This window comes from Portunus trituberculatus, chromosome 47 (assembly GCF_017591435.1).
Source record: "Portunus trituberculatus isolate SZX2019 chromosome 47, ASM1759143v1, whole genome shotgun sequence".
Lineage (NCBI taxonomy): Eukaryota > Metazoa > Arthropoda > Malacostraca > Decapoda > Portunidae > Portunus > Portunus trituberculatus.
The window spans coordinates 17175697-17192253 of NC_059301.1; the positions used below are offsets into that span (position 1 = coordinate 17175697).

At 44.1% G+C, this 16557-nt stretch overlaps 1 protein-coding gene across 14 annotated transcripts in view; it reads left to right on the forward strand.

Annotated features, from left to right (window-relative positions):
* Positions 1-16557, forward strand: part of LOC123520769 (tyrosine-protein phosphatase Lar-like) — a 924035-nt gene that overhangs the window by 688036 nt on the left and 219442 nt on the right. For all 14 annotated transcript variants that reach the window (XM_045283347.1, XM_045283346.1, XM_045283354.1 and 11 more), the window contains 2 exons: positions 330-623; positions 15107-15289. In XM_045283347.1, coding sequence (XP_045139282.1) covers positions 330-623; positions 15107-15289 — 477 coding nt within the window. The remainder of the gene's footprint in view (positions 1-329; positions 624-15106; positions 15290-16557) is intronic.

Consider the following 16557-nt stretch of genomic DNA (forward strand, 5'->3'; position numbering starts at 1 on the left):
GCGGTCGATGGTACCTTGTGACGGTGTTGAGTGAACATAATAATATTGAGGCGATTCGCCTCAAATCTTTCATAATAAGGTTCATCCGTTCATTCCAGCAGACAATGTCTGGACGCACACACTTAAACAGGAGTGTCTCTGAATGCTCCGAAGGAATTCCACTTGCCTGGTTACTGCCAGACTTGATGAATTGAGTCTGTCATTCACCAGCCTTGTGTTTCACCGTACCTGCAGCTTGACCTCGCCGAGTCGAGCCACACGCACTTTATTTACCTTCATTCTCTATAAGGAAACACATTCTAACTTCTTTCTTTGTTTGCCCCTGACAGACCCGCCACAGTTTGAGGAACGCCCCAGGGACCAGCGAGTGATGAGTGATCGCGTGGCGTCCTTCACTTGCCGCGCTACGGGGAGTCCTGAACCCAAGATCCAGTGGCGTAAGAACAACCGTCGCATCAACGGCAACTCACGCCTCATCGTGGTGCAGGTGCCCGGTGGCTCCATTCTCAGGATCGAGCCTGTCAAGTACCAGAGGGACGAGGCCGTGTACGAGTGTGTGGTGGAGAATGCTGCTGGAGACACCATCAAGGCCTCCGCCAAGCTGGAAGTTCTGTCTGATGACCGTAAGCACTCAACTTTTACTTTTGGTAGGGTTTAACTAGAGTGTGGGCTCTTTCCACCACTAATCATATGTAATTAGTGTCTGTGAAAAAAGTATTCGTTGCTTATTCTTCCAAAACGTCTAGAAATCATTTAGTTTTCAAGTTTTCCACCCTTGACTGAAGGATCTCTCTGAGGCTCCTAGCGGCCCTGTGTCGGTACCGGGTGGCTGGTGTTTGAGTGGTCATTAAAGCACCATCCTGTAGAGACCCTCGTGGTGTCCCTCCCTTCATCACTTTCATCCCCTCCTCGCAGTCTTTACTTATTCTCCTTAATTATTCGAATATTCATGCTCTCATCTCTGCCGCGCTCCCCTTCATATTTCGCTGTAAATTCCTGGCATTCAACTGTCAAGAGTGATATTACCATTTTTGCTCCAAGCTAATTATTACGAGTATATTTGAGTTTTTTAGTCTTGAACTTTCCTCTTTCCTCTGTGATTTACTTTTCTGCATTATTTACTGAGGTTGTCACAGCTACGGCAGCGCTTTGGTTTATCGCGTCACCTCTATCAAAACAATAAGATAGTGTTACTTCGTCATCTTGGTGTTACCGAGTTTGCCAGCGCCACGTCATTTATTCTCCTGAAATGAACCAGACTTGTCACCTCACGTCCCGTTCACTCTGCACAGTATGACCGAGACGTTCCTAATTCCGCGATAAACCTATGAGCGCAGAGCAGTAACCCCAGTTTTTCATTTTAAAAATCTCGACTGTTTTCTCCTGGTGCGGGAATGGTCGTATGTCCGCCGGTATTGCCTCAGAGTTTACAGGTTCCGTTTCCAGTGGCGGCGTGAGAGGATTCCTGGCACCGTCCCTTTCATTTTATATCCTTATTATTGGGAGGACTTCCATCCAATTTTAGCGTGAGCGTTGCCACCTCTGTCCTCGTTATTTATACAGCTACCACCAATTTCGACAAAACATATTTTCTTCTATTTGTTTATTGTATTTTTCTATGCTACTGATTAGCTTTGTTTTAATGAGACAGGTGCTCTACGTATATCCTTATTTTCTAGTATTAGAACATTTTTTTTCTTTTACACTTTGTATTTATATTTATCTCTATCAATGTTTGTTATTCGTCCATTTCTTTATTTACCATATCCTACAACGTACGTATTTGTTGAACGACCATTTCTCTCGCCTTGGTGCCTGTGGTGCGGTCATTGTGGCGTGTTCTGGCGAGTCCCCAGCAGTGCCTCGAGTTGGAGGGAGTGAAGCTTTAGGCGACTCTTAATGGGACAGAGTTTTCAGGGGCGGAGAGTGAAGGTAATGGTAGCCGCTATTGCCTCATCAAAAAAAAAAGACCAGAAGTTAAATGTCTCAGGACGGCCATTATGAATTCCCATTACGAGGAAGAGGGAGAGGAGGCGGAGATGAGGAACATGGGGAAAAACGAGATGGATTAAGAGTAGGTATTTGAGGGAGACTGAGCAGGAGAGTGTAGACTGTGAGGAAAACAATTTTAGGTGAAAAAACTGATTAAGTACATATATTTTCAGTACAGAGAGAGAGAGAGAGAGAGAGAGAGAGAGAGAGAGTACACAAAAGCTCTTCTGTGTATTGTTGGTGATCTGGTACTATAATCCTAAGTAGCTCAAATGATTGTCAGCTCAGGTGCTTAGTGGATTTTTTAAATGAGGTTGTTGTGTCCCATTGGGAGCTTATTCCAGTCCCACGATTTTACTGTGAAGAGTTTCGAGGGAACTAAATGGATCTGTTGACACGTAATTTCCGTTTCCTTTATACTTTATGAATGTGAATTAAATCTAATAGTTGATTTTCATTTGTTTTGCAGATATATTTGTTTTAGTATCTTGGATCTTTCGTTAAAGATGATGTGAGAATTATTATTATAGTCAATTTTCTTTTCTCGAATTACGTTTTCTGTGCTTAATTTTGCGGTTCATATCTCCTGCACTAATGTCACCAGTAATCTGTAAACAGAGATTTGATTATGTATTTCAAACGCTTCCCGTATCTGTTGTGGGATACCTGTGTCAGAAAGTATCCAGAACTTACTGTATAAACGCCAAACCAGTAGTCAAAATCATAAAGGACGAATTATTTGAATGTGTGAAATAATCTTAGCAATGTGTTGCTTTTCCTTATCCAGCAGTTTAGGTGAGCTGTGAAGAAGTGCGTGTGTCTTATAGCCAGTAAAATAAATTAATAAAAAAAAAAAGTTTGTGTGCAGAATATGCCTCTGGTGTGAAGACTGGTTTGGCATCGACATTTATAAAAAAAAAAAACGTTTTATTTGTTATAATTTTGTAGTAACGGTAGAATTAGTAGTAGTACTAGTAGTAGTAGTAGTAGTAGTAGTAGTAGTAGTAGTAGTAGTAGTAGTAGTAGTAGTAGTAGTAATACTAGAAGTAGTAAAAGCAGCAGAGGCAGCAGCAGCAGCAGCAGCAGCAGCAGTAGCAATAGTAGTAGTAGTAGTAGTAGTAGTAGTAGTAATTGTAAAAGCAGTAGTAGTAGTAGTAGTAGTAGTAGTAGTAGTAGTAGTAGCAGTAATAGCAGTAGTAATAGTAGTAGTAGTAGTAGTAGTAGTAGTAGTAGTAATAGTAGTAGTAGTAGTAGTACTAGTACTAAAATATTTTTTTTTATATTGGTGCATATTTACTTAGCTTAGGTTCATTTTATAAGTTAGATCTGATTACGACAGTGTCCCAGTGACGGCACGTACATATTGTAAGTCCTATGGTACGTGCATACACGTGAGGATTTAGTGAAACAGTACACAAAGCAGATTATTTTCTGGTCTTCGACGTTTCTTCGGTGTTGTCGTGAATCCTCTCAGGTTGTGACAAGACGATGCTGACCGTTTTAAGAGGAACATTTAACGGCAGGATTAGTCTTAAACACCTCTTAGGAGCCATCAGTTCATCTTAAGTGGTCGTGTTTACTTTTCCAATAGGGTTGTCATATCGTTTACCTGCAGTTTAGGCAAGTAAACAAAGTGTCACGTATGTAGCTGATAGGCAACAGGAATCCCCTTCCACTTCAAAAAGAATAAGAAAAAAGCAACACTTTTCCTGCCACACCCACAAAAAATAGCAATTACATTATTTCAGAAAGTTATTTATTTTTATTATACTCGAGAGAATGTTCTTTAATCTATTTATACATTTTAACCGCAAATATATCAACACACACACACACACACACACACACACACACACACACACACACACACACACACACACACACACACACACACACACACACACACACACACACACACACACACACACACACACACACACACACACACACACACTCAGGTAAATCTTTAATAGATACGATGCATAATTCCGGCATTATTCAAGGCTCCTAAGACTAATTTCCTATCCTGTGTAGTTATCAGTCATCAAATTTACATTAGTTTGGTCTTCACCGTCTCATATATTCATCCCTGTAGCCCTGATGCGATTTTAATACAGTCGGCGAGACCCATTTTTTTCTCGCCACTCTCATTTCTTTCGACTCAGTTTATGGGACTTCAACGTGACCACCTTCCCTCCCCACTCACCTCCTCCAGTAGCTCCAGTGGCTCCCGGTGACTTCTCTTAGCTCCAGCCATACTTTGTCTCGTTTTTTTTTTTTTTTTTTTTTAATGAGCATATCTTATCTTTCCATTTTCGCGAGTGAGGAAATGAGATACAAAACTTTTGAGGCTCTACTGCCATTGTAATAGCTGCGTGATGCGGAGTTGGATGTGTTGGTGAAGAAGAGGAGTATGTTATTTCATGGGATTTTATGCATTTTTTCGGTGCTTCCATAGTAAATGTGAGTGAATAGTCGATTCTTTGTAATGGATTCGTATTAAGAATTTAAGGTTAAGTTGTGTCCCTGTTCTCCTCTAACTGCCGCCTCCATGTGTCTAGCCTTTAGAAGCTCAGAGACTCATGTGTGTCTGGATAATAATCTCTGCCAGTGCACGTTCAAGTAATAATTAATTAGGGAGCGGCAGGCAGCTTCTGTCTGGAATAGTAACAATAGCAACGCCGAAACGAAGATATGAATGTGAAGAAAATAAATAGATAAATATTGTACGTGCTTGTTTAGTTTAGAAATTAGTGTTATTATTATTGCTATTATTATTATTATTATTATTATTATTATTATTATTATTATGGTAGTTGTCGTTGTCGTTCTACCCACCAAGGCCTCCCCTACTCTTCTTATTTACGTCGTCTTAATATACGTTTCCCGAGTTGTATGATTAATCACCCAAGTTTGTTATTATTATTATTATTATTATTATTATTATTATGGTTGTCGTCGTCGCCGCTACCAAGGCCACCGCTACTCTTATTATTCACGTCGTCTTAATATACGCTTCTCGAGTTTTATGATTTATCACCCAAGTTTCGACACGCTAAGTTCATCGCGGTAAAAGTTCCACTCTCTGCCTTCCATTAACCCCAAAAGTTCTTTCATCGGGAGTCTCGCCAGCACTACCACTGGTACACACGAGCCTCTCTTCCTTCCACCACTTTATTGCTGCTGCTGCTGCTGCTGCTGCTCTGTGTGTGTGTGTGTGTGTGTGTGTGTGTGTGTGTGTGTGTGTGTGTGTGTGTGTGTGTGTGTGTGTGTGTGTGTGTGTGTGTGTGTGTGTGTGTGTGTGTGTGTGTGTGTGTGTGTGTGTGTGTGTGTGTGTGTGTGTGTGTGTGTGTGTGTGTGTGTGTGTGTGTGTGTGTGTGTGTGTGTGTGTGTGTGTGTGTGTGTGTGTTTGCGCGTTTGTGTACATTTTGAACAAGAGTTTTTGTATTGTTGGATCTAAACAGTGTCATCTTCCTCTTCCTCTTTGTTTTTCTCCTTCTCCTTCTCCTTCTCCTTCTCCTTTTCCTCCTTCTCCTCCTGCTCCTGTTCCTGCTCCTGCTCCTGCTCCTGCTCCTGCTCCTCCTCCTCCTCCTCCTCCTCCTCCTCCTCCTCCTCCTCCTCCTCCTCCTCCTCCTCCTCCTCCTCCTCCTCCTCCTCCTCCTCCTCCTCCTCCTCCTCCTCCTCCTCTTCCTCCTCCATACAGTAGTGACAGACACATTACTGACGTGGTGGTTAGGAGGTTTGCGAGCAGCCTCTCAGTGTTAGCTTACTAGAGATAGTGTAATGTGGCGCTACTATTCCTAAGACTTTCACAGGCCCTTGCCTTCCTTTTATATATATATATATATATATATATATATATATATATATATATATATATATATATATATATATATATATATATATATATATATATATATATATATATATATATATATATATATATATATATACATAAATATATCGCGGTTAGCTCAAGTTTTTTTCTTTTAAGTCAAGTTATCGTTAACTCCAGGCCACTGCTTAAATAGGTATGCTTGATTTAAGTCAGGAAATAAATCAGTTTGTCAGTTAGCTTACCAGTCAGTTTCGTAGTCATTCAGTCAGTCTCATTCTGTCAATCACCTAATCAGCCAGACACTCAGTCTGCCAACCGTCAGTGAGTGAATTTCCTCCTCTCCTCCTCCTCCTCCTCCTCCTCCTCCTCCTCCTCCTCCTCCTCCTCCTCCTCCTCCTCCTCCTTCTTCTCCTTCTCAAGTTAGAAGTAGTTACCAAAAAGCCATGAAAGGACCAAAAGGTCTGTTGCTTGTTGGCTTTCCTTTCTATTCCTTTGTATTTCTTTGTATTCTCTTCCTCGTCCTCCTCCTCCTCCTCCTCCTCCTCCTCCTCCTCCTCCTCCTCCTCCTCCTCCTCCTCCTCCTCCTCCTCCTCCTCCTCCCCCTCCTCTTCCTCCTCCTCCTCCTCTTCCTCCTCCTCCTCCTCCTCCTACTCTTCCTCCTCCTGTTTCTGCTCTTCCCCTCAGAGTCGCCCAGGGTGGATTATTCAGGCTTTGTGACGGATCACTCGGACATTAGTTTTGGGCACGAAATAGGTAATAAAAGGCTGAACTTAGTTAAAATAGGGCCGTAAGAAATTAGATATTGATGAGAAATGGATTTCTCAGAACACCCATCATATGTATAGTCTCTCTCTCTCTCTCTCTCTCTCTCTCTCTCTCTCTCTCTCTCTCTCTCTCTCTCTCTCTCTCTCTCTCTCTCTCTCTCTCTCTCTCTCTCTCTCTCTCTCTCTCTCTCTCTCTCTCTCTCTCTCTCAATCTCTCTCTCTTATCTATCTCTTGCTTCCATTGTCCAATAAAACTATAGTATGTTATTATTATTGCCTCCATTGTTATATCTTATATATATATATATATATATATATATATATATATATATATATATACTACTACTACTACTACTACTACTACTACTACTACTGGTGGTGGTGGTGGTGGTGGTGGTGGTGGTGGTGCTGTTGCTACTACTACTACTACTACTACTATTGCTGCTGCTATTGCTGCTACACTACTACTGGTACAATTAGTTATGAATATTAATGTCAGTTCCTTGCTGCACCAACGTTCCAATTAATATCTTATGTGTTAATGTAAGTTTAAGTAGTAGTAAGCGTATTTTTTCTTCCTTCCTCCTCCTCCTCCTCCTCCTCCTCCTCCTCCTCCTCCTCCTCCTCCTCCTCCTCCTCCTCCTCCTCCTCCTCCTCCTCCTCCTCCTCCTCCTCCTCCTCCTCCTCCTCCTCCTCCTCCTCCTCTTCTTCTTCTTCTTCTTCTTCTTCTTCTTTTTCCTCTTCCTCTTTCTCCTTCTCCTCTCCAACTTCTTGCATTAAGTTTGCCTTGACCACCACCAGCATCATATCGTCGTCTTCATCGTAGTCGTTATCACGTCTACATTATCATCGTCACCGTCTTACTTTTCTGTTCATGATTCTAACAGGTTTTCTTTCACCGTGGATTCCTGATGTTCCTTCCCGTGGGCACAATGCAATGTGTCTTATTCATTAAACCTCCTCATCAGAAATGTTGAAATTCATAATTTTTTTTTCTTTTTCTTTATATATTTATTTGTTTGTTTATTTATTATTTATTTATTTATTTATATATATTTTTTAGTGAACACCAAACATGTATATACTTGCATCTCTTGGGCCTCAGAGTTTCTTTGTGCTGGCCGATGGCAAATACGTCTAAGTGGTCGGGACGTTCTGAGAGGCAGGCACAGCCCCTCCAGCTGACTGAATTAAAGAAGCCACGGAACGTAAATATTCTATTGTAAGACGACGACCTCGGACTCAATCCACTGAGTGGTCTCTGAATGCACGTGAAGGACGGAAATGTGCAGACGCTGGAAGCAAAGCGAGAAGGGCTCGCCGGGGCAGGAAAGTAGACAGACCTGTGGAGCGGAGTTGAGGACAGAGATCAGTATCGGGCTATCGAAATTGTTATTAACCAACAAGTATTTGTTTGCTAGCTGCCTCCTTTCCCTCTCTCCCGCTCTACCTCTTTGACTCAACCCCTCCCTCTCTGCTGAGTAATGGACTCGTCCAGACTAATGGAGAGCAAGAAGGCACAAATTCTCACTCCCAATTCCGTCTCATTGCTGTGAAAAGCATGACGGATCGATAGAAACAACATTAAAACACACACACACACACACACACACACACACACACACACACACACACACACACACACACACACACACACACACACACACACACACACACACCACACACACACACACACACACACACACACACACACACACACACACACACCCACACACCCACCCACCCACCCACCCACACACACACACACACACACACACACACACTCACTATTCATATATCATAAAAGTCTTAGATCAAAGAAATGTTAGTGGTTTCCGCTGTATCTAATACGATAAGATAGATGTAACAGTATCAAGTAGGAACCTTTTCATGATAAACCATTGTGTGGAGAAGTTTAGCTGCACCAACAGTGATTCACTCTGTCCTGCTTTGAGTAAAAAATTATGAAAACATTCACCAGCTTTGTCGATCCGAAGTCCTGCCAGTGAATGTGTGCACGAAGAACAGATTAATGCTTTGAGTTACGAGTGAGGATACTTGACTCCCTCCGTACCTTGACACGTTTTCATATATATTTTGTTTACTGTTTGGTGATTTTATACAGCTTCAGAAAGTTATGTGAGGATTAAAATAGTAAAGACTTTGCTTATTAATCTTCCGAAAACCCACTGATCCCTTCTAATATAAATAGAATCGTCTAATCACACCCAAAACTCATGGTAAAAATGCGTCTCTACTGAAGGGTACATATATTGGGCATGTAGATGGGTCAATTATACATACATTTTTAAGGACACTCTCACTTAGTACTATTATGGATGTATTATCCTGTTTGACTATTCCGTTACGCTTTATTAAATATTCTTTACCGGTTGATCATAAATTTGCAGAGGTGGGCTTGAGTCATGTGCTTCACTGTACGCCAGACACCGAGGCCGCGCCCCTAACACTCTGGCAATAGGCACCACGGTGGTTTTAAACCTTTGCTCAGTATTCCAAACATGAAAACCACCAGCAGGAACTTTACCAATGCACAGAAGTTGACTTTCCGTCGATTCCCAATTAACCAGTTCGCTTCCTCCCACGCAGCAGAGCATAACACGTATTGAGATAGTCTCTCTCTCTCTCTCTCTCTCTCTCTCTCTCTCTCTCTCTCTCTCTCTCTCTCTCTCTCTCTCTCTCTCTCTCTCTCTCTCTCTCTCTCTCAATTTAATTAAGTGGTATTATAACGAAAACTATAAAGTGTACACCAACATTATTTTCTTGGAAGGCATCGAAGAAAGGAAGGTCTGAACACGATATTTAATTCCTAGAGCACACAGACACCAGAACTGTACACACACACACACACACACACACACACACACACACACACACACACACACACACACACACACACACACACACACACACACACACACACACACACACTTGAAGCTAATATGTACATGTACCCTTCTGATATTTATTTTCCTTCTCACTTCATATTTCACAGGACTGAGAATCAATACCCTTTAGACATACTCATACCTTTCACACCTTTCTCCTGAGGCCAAGTGGTGCTCCTTCCTTCCTTCTTTCGTTCCTTCCTTCCTTCCTTCCTTCTTTCCTTCGTAGATCTGCAGTGCCTCCCCCCTTTCAAGATACCCCGTCCACATCCCCCATCCACCATCAGGACAATGACTTTCTGCTATGTTAACACTTGGTTCAGAGGTGAATAAGTGTTGTCAGAGTTTAGTGGAGTTCTCTTTAGCTTCGTAGTGCTGCCATGGGTCGAGTGTTGCTGCGCCAAGTCAACACACTCCAAACACCAGTTCTCTCTCTCTCTCTCTCTCTCTCTCTCTCTCTCTCTCTCTCTCTCTCTCTCTCGCTCTCGCTCTCCCCTGTGCCATTATCTCTCTTTCTCCACTAAATCTTCCTCAACATGCTTCAATAATTTCTCATTTCCCGGTAATCGTGCCCCTTCCTTCCCATCTGTCTTAACCCTCCCTTTCCGTCATTCCATTCCCTCCCTCCTTTCTCGTATTCCCGCCCTCCATCCCTCCATCCCTCCCTCCTTCCATCCCTTCCTTCTCTCTTTCTTCGTTTCAGAACTGAATAGTGTCAACTTACTTGGTCTCTCTCAGTCTTTGTCTCTCTCTCTCTCTCTCTCTCTCTCTCTCTCTCTCTCTCTCTCTCTCTCTCTCTCTCTCTCTCTCTCTCTCTCTCTCTCTCTCTCTCTCTCTCTCTCTCTCTCTCTCTCTCTCTCTCTCTCTCTCTCTCTCTCTCTCTCTCGTGTCGCTGTTATATGTGCATACATTTACTCTTATGAATGAGTAACACACACACACACACACACACACACACACACACACACACACACACACACACACACACACACACACACACACACACACACACACAGTTCGTACCCTACATTATGTATCCACATCGTCTGTTTATTCCTTAAAAAAGCTTAAATTCTTTTTAATCCGCCCTCCTTCTCTTATTAGCTCCCCTTACCTTCTCTTTTGTGTGACCTGACCACCCCCCACCTTCACCTTCTTGTGCCTACCTACCCACCCACCCATTCTCTACCTGCCTGCCTACCTACCTTGACTTTCTCTTCCACGACCTGCTCCTAATAACCTCTCCACTGCTGTCTTCCTTCCCTGTAATTCTTGGGCCTCAACTACGCGTTAGTCTCCTCTGATAGCGGCCGCCACCTTGCTTGCCGTGATTCACCTGAGGGCGGGCCAAATATAGAGCCAGGAATGACACACGCACGCTCGGCGGAGTTCTGTCTCGTGGGTCCGGCAGTCCTAGCCCCTTGAAATTCCGAAGTGTATGATTGAAGGTTTCACAGGTGCTCATTTATTAACTTGATGGGGGGAGTGGCTGCGGGTCATGGGGGGACCGATGGCGTTCGTGAGCGGCGGCAGTATGAGGGTGATGGAGTGTGAGCCCGGGAGGTGGCCCTGTGTTTAGTGGCCGTTGAGGAGCGAGGCGGAGTGGCGGTCATCGCATCGCTTACGGCCACGTATAAAACGTAAACTAAAAAGAAGAAAAAGGAGTGTCACTCTGTAAACTTTTCCCGTCACGGTAAGGTTGTCGTTCGTGTCACTAACGCCAAAAAACCTACATGATGTGAATAAAAGAAGCTAATAACGCGTAATCTTTAAAGTTACAACGTCGAATTCCGCCATGCTCCAAAATTTACCCTGATATATCACGGTAAATTATTGCAGTTTAATAGGGAATGAAATATGGCGCTCGTTTTCTTCTTATTGTTAGCAGTCTCATTTTGTGCGGCGCGAGGAGAAAGAAGGCTGGAGAGCACTTCCCTGAGGCGCATGATCTGTCCCCGCATGTTTTCACACTCCTGGTCGCCCCTCACCCTTATTGCACTTGGTACCAGACGCGTTGTTCATGACGCTTGTGATTATGAGTCAGGTTATTTCCTAGATGATAGTGTTATGGTAGATACGATTGTTGAATCATCACCGAGCGAACCAACATGGCTCGCTAGGTAATGACTAACTCGTACCAGCATTCCTCGCTCTGTATATTGGAGGGAGTTGGACATGAAGCAGGAGAATCATTACGAAATATGAAGTTTATGGTTGATAATAATAATGCGTGAGAGATGAAGGGGATGTAAACTATTTGGAGCTAAGAGATAGACTGTGGACAGCCCTCGCAAGCTCCGCCGAGAGATGGAGGGCGAGGTGTAGAGTGGCCATCCCGCAGTAAGCTGGCCAGATAGCCTGACACAACAGCCATTCAACCCTCTCTGAAGGCAGCACCTGGACGAGCAGCAGGTCTCGACAGAGTTGTAACCTCTCTCCTCTTTAGTGAAGGATGGGTGTTTGCTGGCATTAGGAAGGTGATTGCCTGATGTATTGTGGCTTAGAGTCGTGTGTCTGTCTGTGTGTGTGTGTGTGTGTGTGTGTGTGTGTGTGTGTGTGTGTTGTGTGTTTCACTGTTTGATCGGCTGCAGTCTTTGACGAGACAGCCAGACGTTACCCTACGGAGCGAGCTCAGAGCTCATTGTTTCCGATCTTCGGATAGGCCTGTCAGACCAGGCACACACCACACACCGGGACAACAAGGTCACAACTCCTCGATTTACATCCCGTACCTACTCACTGCTAGGTGAACAGGGGCTACACGTCAAAGTGAAAGGAGACACACCCAAATATTTCCACCCGTCCGGGAAATCGAACCCCGGTCCTCTGGCTTGTGAAGCCAGCGCTCTAACCGCTGACCTACCGGTGTTTGTGTGTGTGTGTGTGTGTGTGTGTGTGTTTGTCAATGTTCACCAATGCTCGGAGCTTGCGCCTTTTTACAATTACGACTACGATGGCTTCATCTTTGGTAGCATGATGTCGTGATGGTGATATGGTAGCATTACTACCGGTGACAGTAGTGGAGGCAGCAAAGGTGTCTCCGGAGCCTGAAGGTTCCTCCACTGCACATAATGACAAGACTGCTTCCAGAGATTTACACTGAGAATGAATTGCAAAGGAGAATTCTCTCATGTGTGCACTATTACATTGAATATAAGCTAAAATTGATGTGTTCCTGTAGTTTGAAGGAAAACTTTTGTAGTTACAGGATGTCAACATATGTTTTAAGCTATTGCATGCACAAACTACATCATTAAAATACTAATACATTTCAACGCCAATGCAGAACATTATGTTAACCAAGAAGGAACATGAAATTTAAAGGAAAAGAAGACTGAGCTCCTGTGTATAAAACAGGAGTTGACAACGCTAGAAAGCAAGCGAGTGTTGGCAAGTCCGTCATTTCACATGCAATCAGGAACCTTCGCTGACATGCGTGTCGACAGCAACCCGCCCACCCGCCCTTCCATATCGTATTGGATTAATCATCAGCTAGAAAATAAATATTAATTTTTAGGGAACGTCGATGCATTGCTCTATTTTTATAGCAAAGGCAGGAGAAGGCAGCGAAATAACGGTTGGAAAAAATCATGTTTTCCTCTCCAAGTGTGTGTGTATATGTGTGTTTGTGTGTGTGTGCGTGTGTGTGTGTGTGTGTGTGTGTGTGTGTGTGTGTGTGTGTGTGTGTGTGTGTGTGCGTGTATTTATGTGTGTGTGTGTGTGTGTGTGTGTGTGTGTGTGTGTGTGTGTGTGTGTGTGTGTGTGTGTGTGTTAATTGTTTTGTTTATTTATATATATGGTTGTGCACATTCGAAATTCCATCACGTCTTGTCTTACACCTCAGCAGTGCTTCTAACCCCCTCCTCGCCACCACCCACTGAGATTTTTTTTTTTTTTTATTCCACATCTTGATTCACGATTTGTACTCTCACTTTCGTTTCGCTGTAATCCCTCTCGACACACCTGTCCTCATCCCTCGCCGCCTCGCCCTCATTACCTGCATTAACCGGCCGTGTTTGGGCCTTGGCGCCGCGACTCGGGTGTTGCGGGGCTGACAGTTCAACACACGGTGGGCGTATCCTCTTCCCTCACCCATTTTGGAACGAGGAAATTATTTTATGTATAGTTATCTTTTTCACATTTTTTTTTTTCTCGACCGTAACACAAAAAGCGCTACTCCTTTTCTTTTTTTTTATTCTCCGAGCTACTGAACTGAATCTTATTTCTTTAAAGGGAAGCACATGAAAACTTTATCATACACTTTGTTTGCCTTACCTATAAATCATCTGTAATAGTCCGTGACGTGGTGGCCACTGAACCAAACATTGCCCCGCTTATTCTTTCAAGCCATCGAATAACAACAATGGAACTCACACCGCCACTACCTCCCCACACGTCCTCCTTCATGCGTTTTTGTGACTATTAACCACTAGTACCTTCTTGTACTGAGCTAAAGGCATCAACACATTTTCAGTAGCAGTAGATAATGATGTTCCAGGTTTAGTTATGTCTCTTTCGCATCACTACCAGCACTGTGATCAACAAAGTTTTAAATGTCTTAATTTTTTTCTCTCTCTCTCTCTCTCTCTCTCTCTCTCTCTCTCTCTCTCTCTCTCTCTCTCTCTCTCTCTCTCTCTCTCTCTCTCTCTCTCTCTCTCTCTCTCTCTCTCTCTCTCTCTCTCTCTCTCCCCATCACCACCACCACCACCACCATCTTCACGTATCTATATGGTCCTTCTTTGAGCGGGGTGAATGTTGTAACCTAACAGAGGATGTGAGAGTTCCACCAGCAGGAGGAAGCAGAATGTTGAAGAATTTTATCCCTCTAAATATACTCAAAAGATAGGTAAGGTTTGCTGCCCTCTGTGGCGCCCCGTGTTATTGAGTTAAGCCTCTAGGGGAAAAGATTCAATTCCAAGTTGTGAAAGGTGTATTTAGAGCCAAAATTGAAGGTAAGCAGGAGAAGGGAGACTCGCTGTGGTGTGGCGAGCGGTGGAGAGCTGTGGCGATTTGTTAGTAGTAGAGGGAGGTGAAGGGATGAGAAGGAAAAGTGAGTATGTGTGCGGTATGTATTAGGAATGAACCGTAAGAAATGTTGAGTGATGAAAATTATGTACCGGTTGAATATCGTATCCATGATCGTTGTGTTGATATATTGCAGAAATTCCTAACTGTTATTCGATGTTTATATTGAAATGCTTCCGAGTAAACTGGTGTAGGTGTGGTTGTAACTGCGATAGCGATGGTGGTGGGTGCATGCTTTTCTTTTGTTTTAATTTTTCTTGGTTTTGTGAACTTGTGTGTGATACAATTCCTTCTGCCAACAGAAAAGTAAAAGGATAAGTGTATTAAAAAATATTTCAGGATAAGTGACGTATGAATGTACGCCTTTTCTACTTTTCAGTGAAGTTTTTTTTTATCGCTACTCTATAAGTTTTATGCGAATTTGAATACAGAACTTTCTCCTTCAGCTAAGTTTTTTTTCTTCTCCTTTCTTTTTCTCCTTTCTTTAGGGAAGGCGAGGGTGTAGAGGTAACAAAGTTTGATGGTCGCTTTAAAGTTCGCGGCTCCTAAGTTTGACCCGCTCTCTATCTCCCTTACAGCGGGCTCCATCCCAAACGGCTTCCCATATTTCCGGACGGAGCCCAAAACCAAGGCGGTGGAGATCGACCACACGGCGCTGCTGGTGTGCGACGCGCGTGGCAATCCGGAACCGACCATTACCTGGTACAAGGACCACCAGCCAGTTGACCTCACCAACCCTCGCTACACCGTCCTCAGATCGGGTGAGTGTTGAAGTGCCCCTCAGTACTGTTTTACCGTATCGAGATGTGGGGAAGATCGGGTGTGGGCACATTGGCCTCCTTTGATGGAATATGAAATGGTTCACTCCTCTATTTGATTTCATCGGACGCCCTGCATGGTACGCTGAGAAGTGCCATGCATGGTGTGTATTGAGAGAGATACAAAACAACAATGGGTAGATTAGTGATCGGGTCAAGGGCAATGTTGGTATGTTGTCTTGTTGATTGTGTTGATTGAGTGATTTTTTGCCCGCACTGGCTCCCTGCACTGCAGTACCACGCCATCCTGATGTCTTACTTTCCAAGAAACCCTGCGTAAAGAAAACCCATTCTTTATGAATAATGTTTTCAAAATACGCCATTACACTTTGAAACTTCCGGTCACTGGACCGTAAATTGACACTAAGAAATGTTATGTTGCTCCGCATGTTACCGATGTGTTGCACCACAGAAATAACACTCAAACTCAGATTTGACAAAACAATTCTTTCGTTTGTGTGTGCGTGATGGTGCGGGTGGGGTGATGCAGCCTGCTCGTGTCACTCCCCGCTGGCAGCCGTGTCCTGGCAGTGTTCATGGATAAAACACGGCGGTCAGGTGTCGCGCAAGTGAGGGGGCGGGAGGGAATGAACAGAGCAGACCGGCGAGGCAAGAGAACATTTAAACAGCACCGCTTCCCTCCTGCCGCCTTGGCTGTCTTCAGGCTCTGGCTGGCAGTCTTGCGTCGAGGGGAACAAAGGCCTGAGCTCTGGCGTGACAGGAACCTGATGAGCGGACAAAGGATAATGCCGTGATCTACATAGCGCCACATCTAAGAAAATAGAAGGACCAACAGCGCAAACACTAGTGAATGTCAGGAGTGATAAAGCGACTCAGCGGCAGAGCCAACAACAGCGATACTATTCAGTACCCAAGAAATTATGTACAAGCAAGCTCGCTCCTGAACGGCGGCGGCGGCGGCAGGACTGGCATCGCGGGTAAAGAAGTGTCCCCGGAGCACGAGGGGCTTGGAGCTTCTTGGGAGATGGAGCTACCTGATAGACGAGAACCAACACCACAATTCCACTAAAACGCCCCATATGGGTCTTGAGGGAGTTACCGCACGGTCCAGGCTCTTCCCTCCCTCCTTGACGCTGACTCTTACCACCGCCTCATCCCTCCTCCCATCCTGCCCGCCTTTCCTCACTCCCGAGCTACCGCTTGGCCACCCTCGCGCCCCAGCCGCCCACAGCTTTCCCCACCAGATCGTT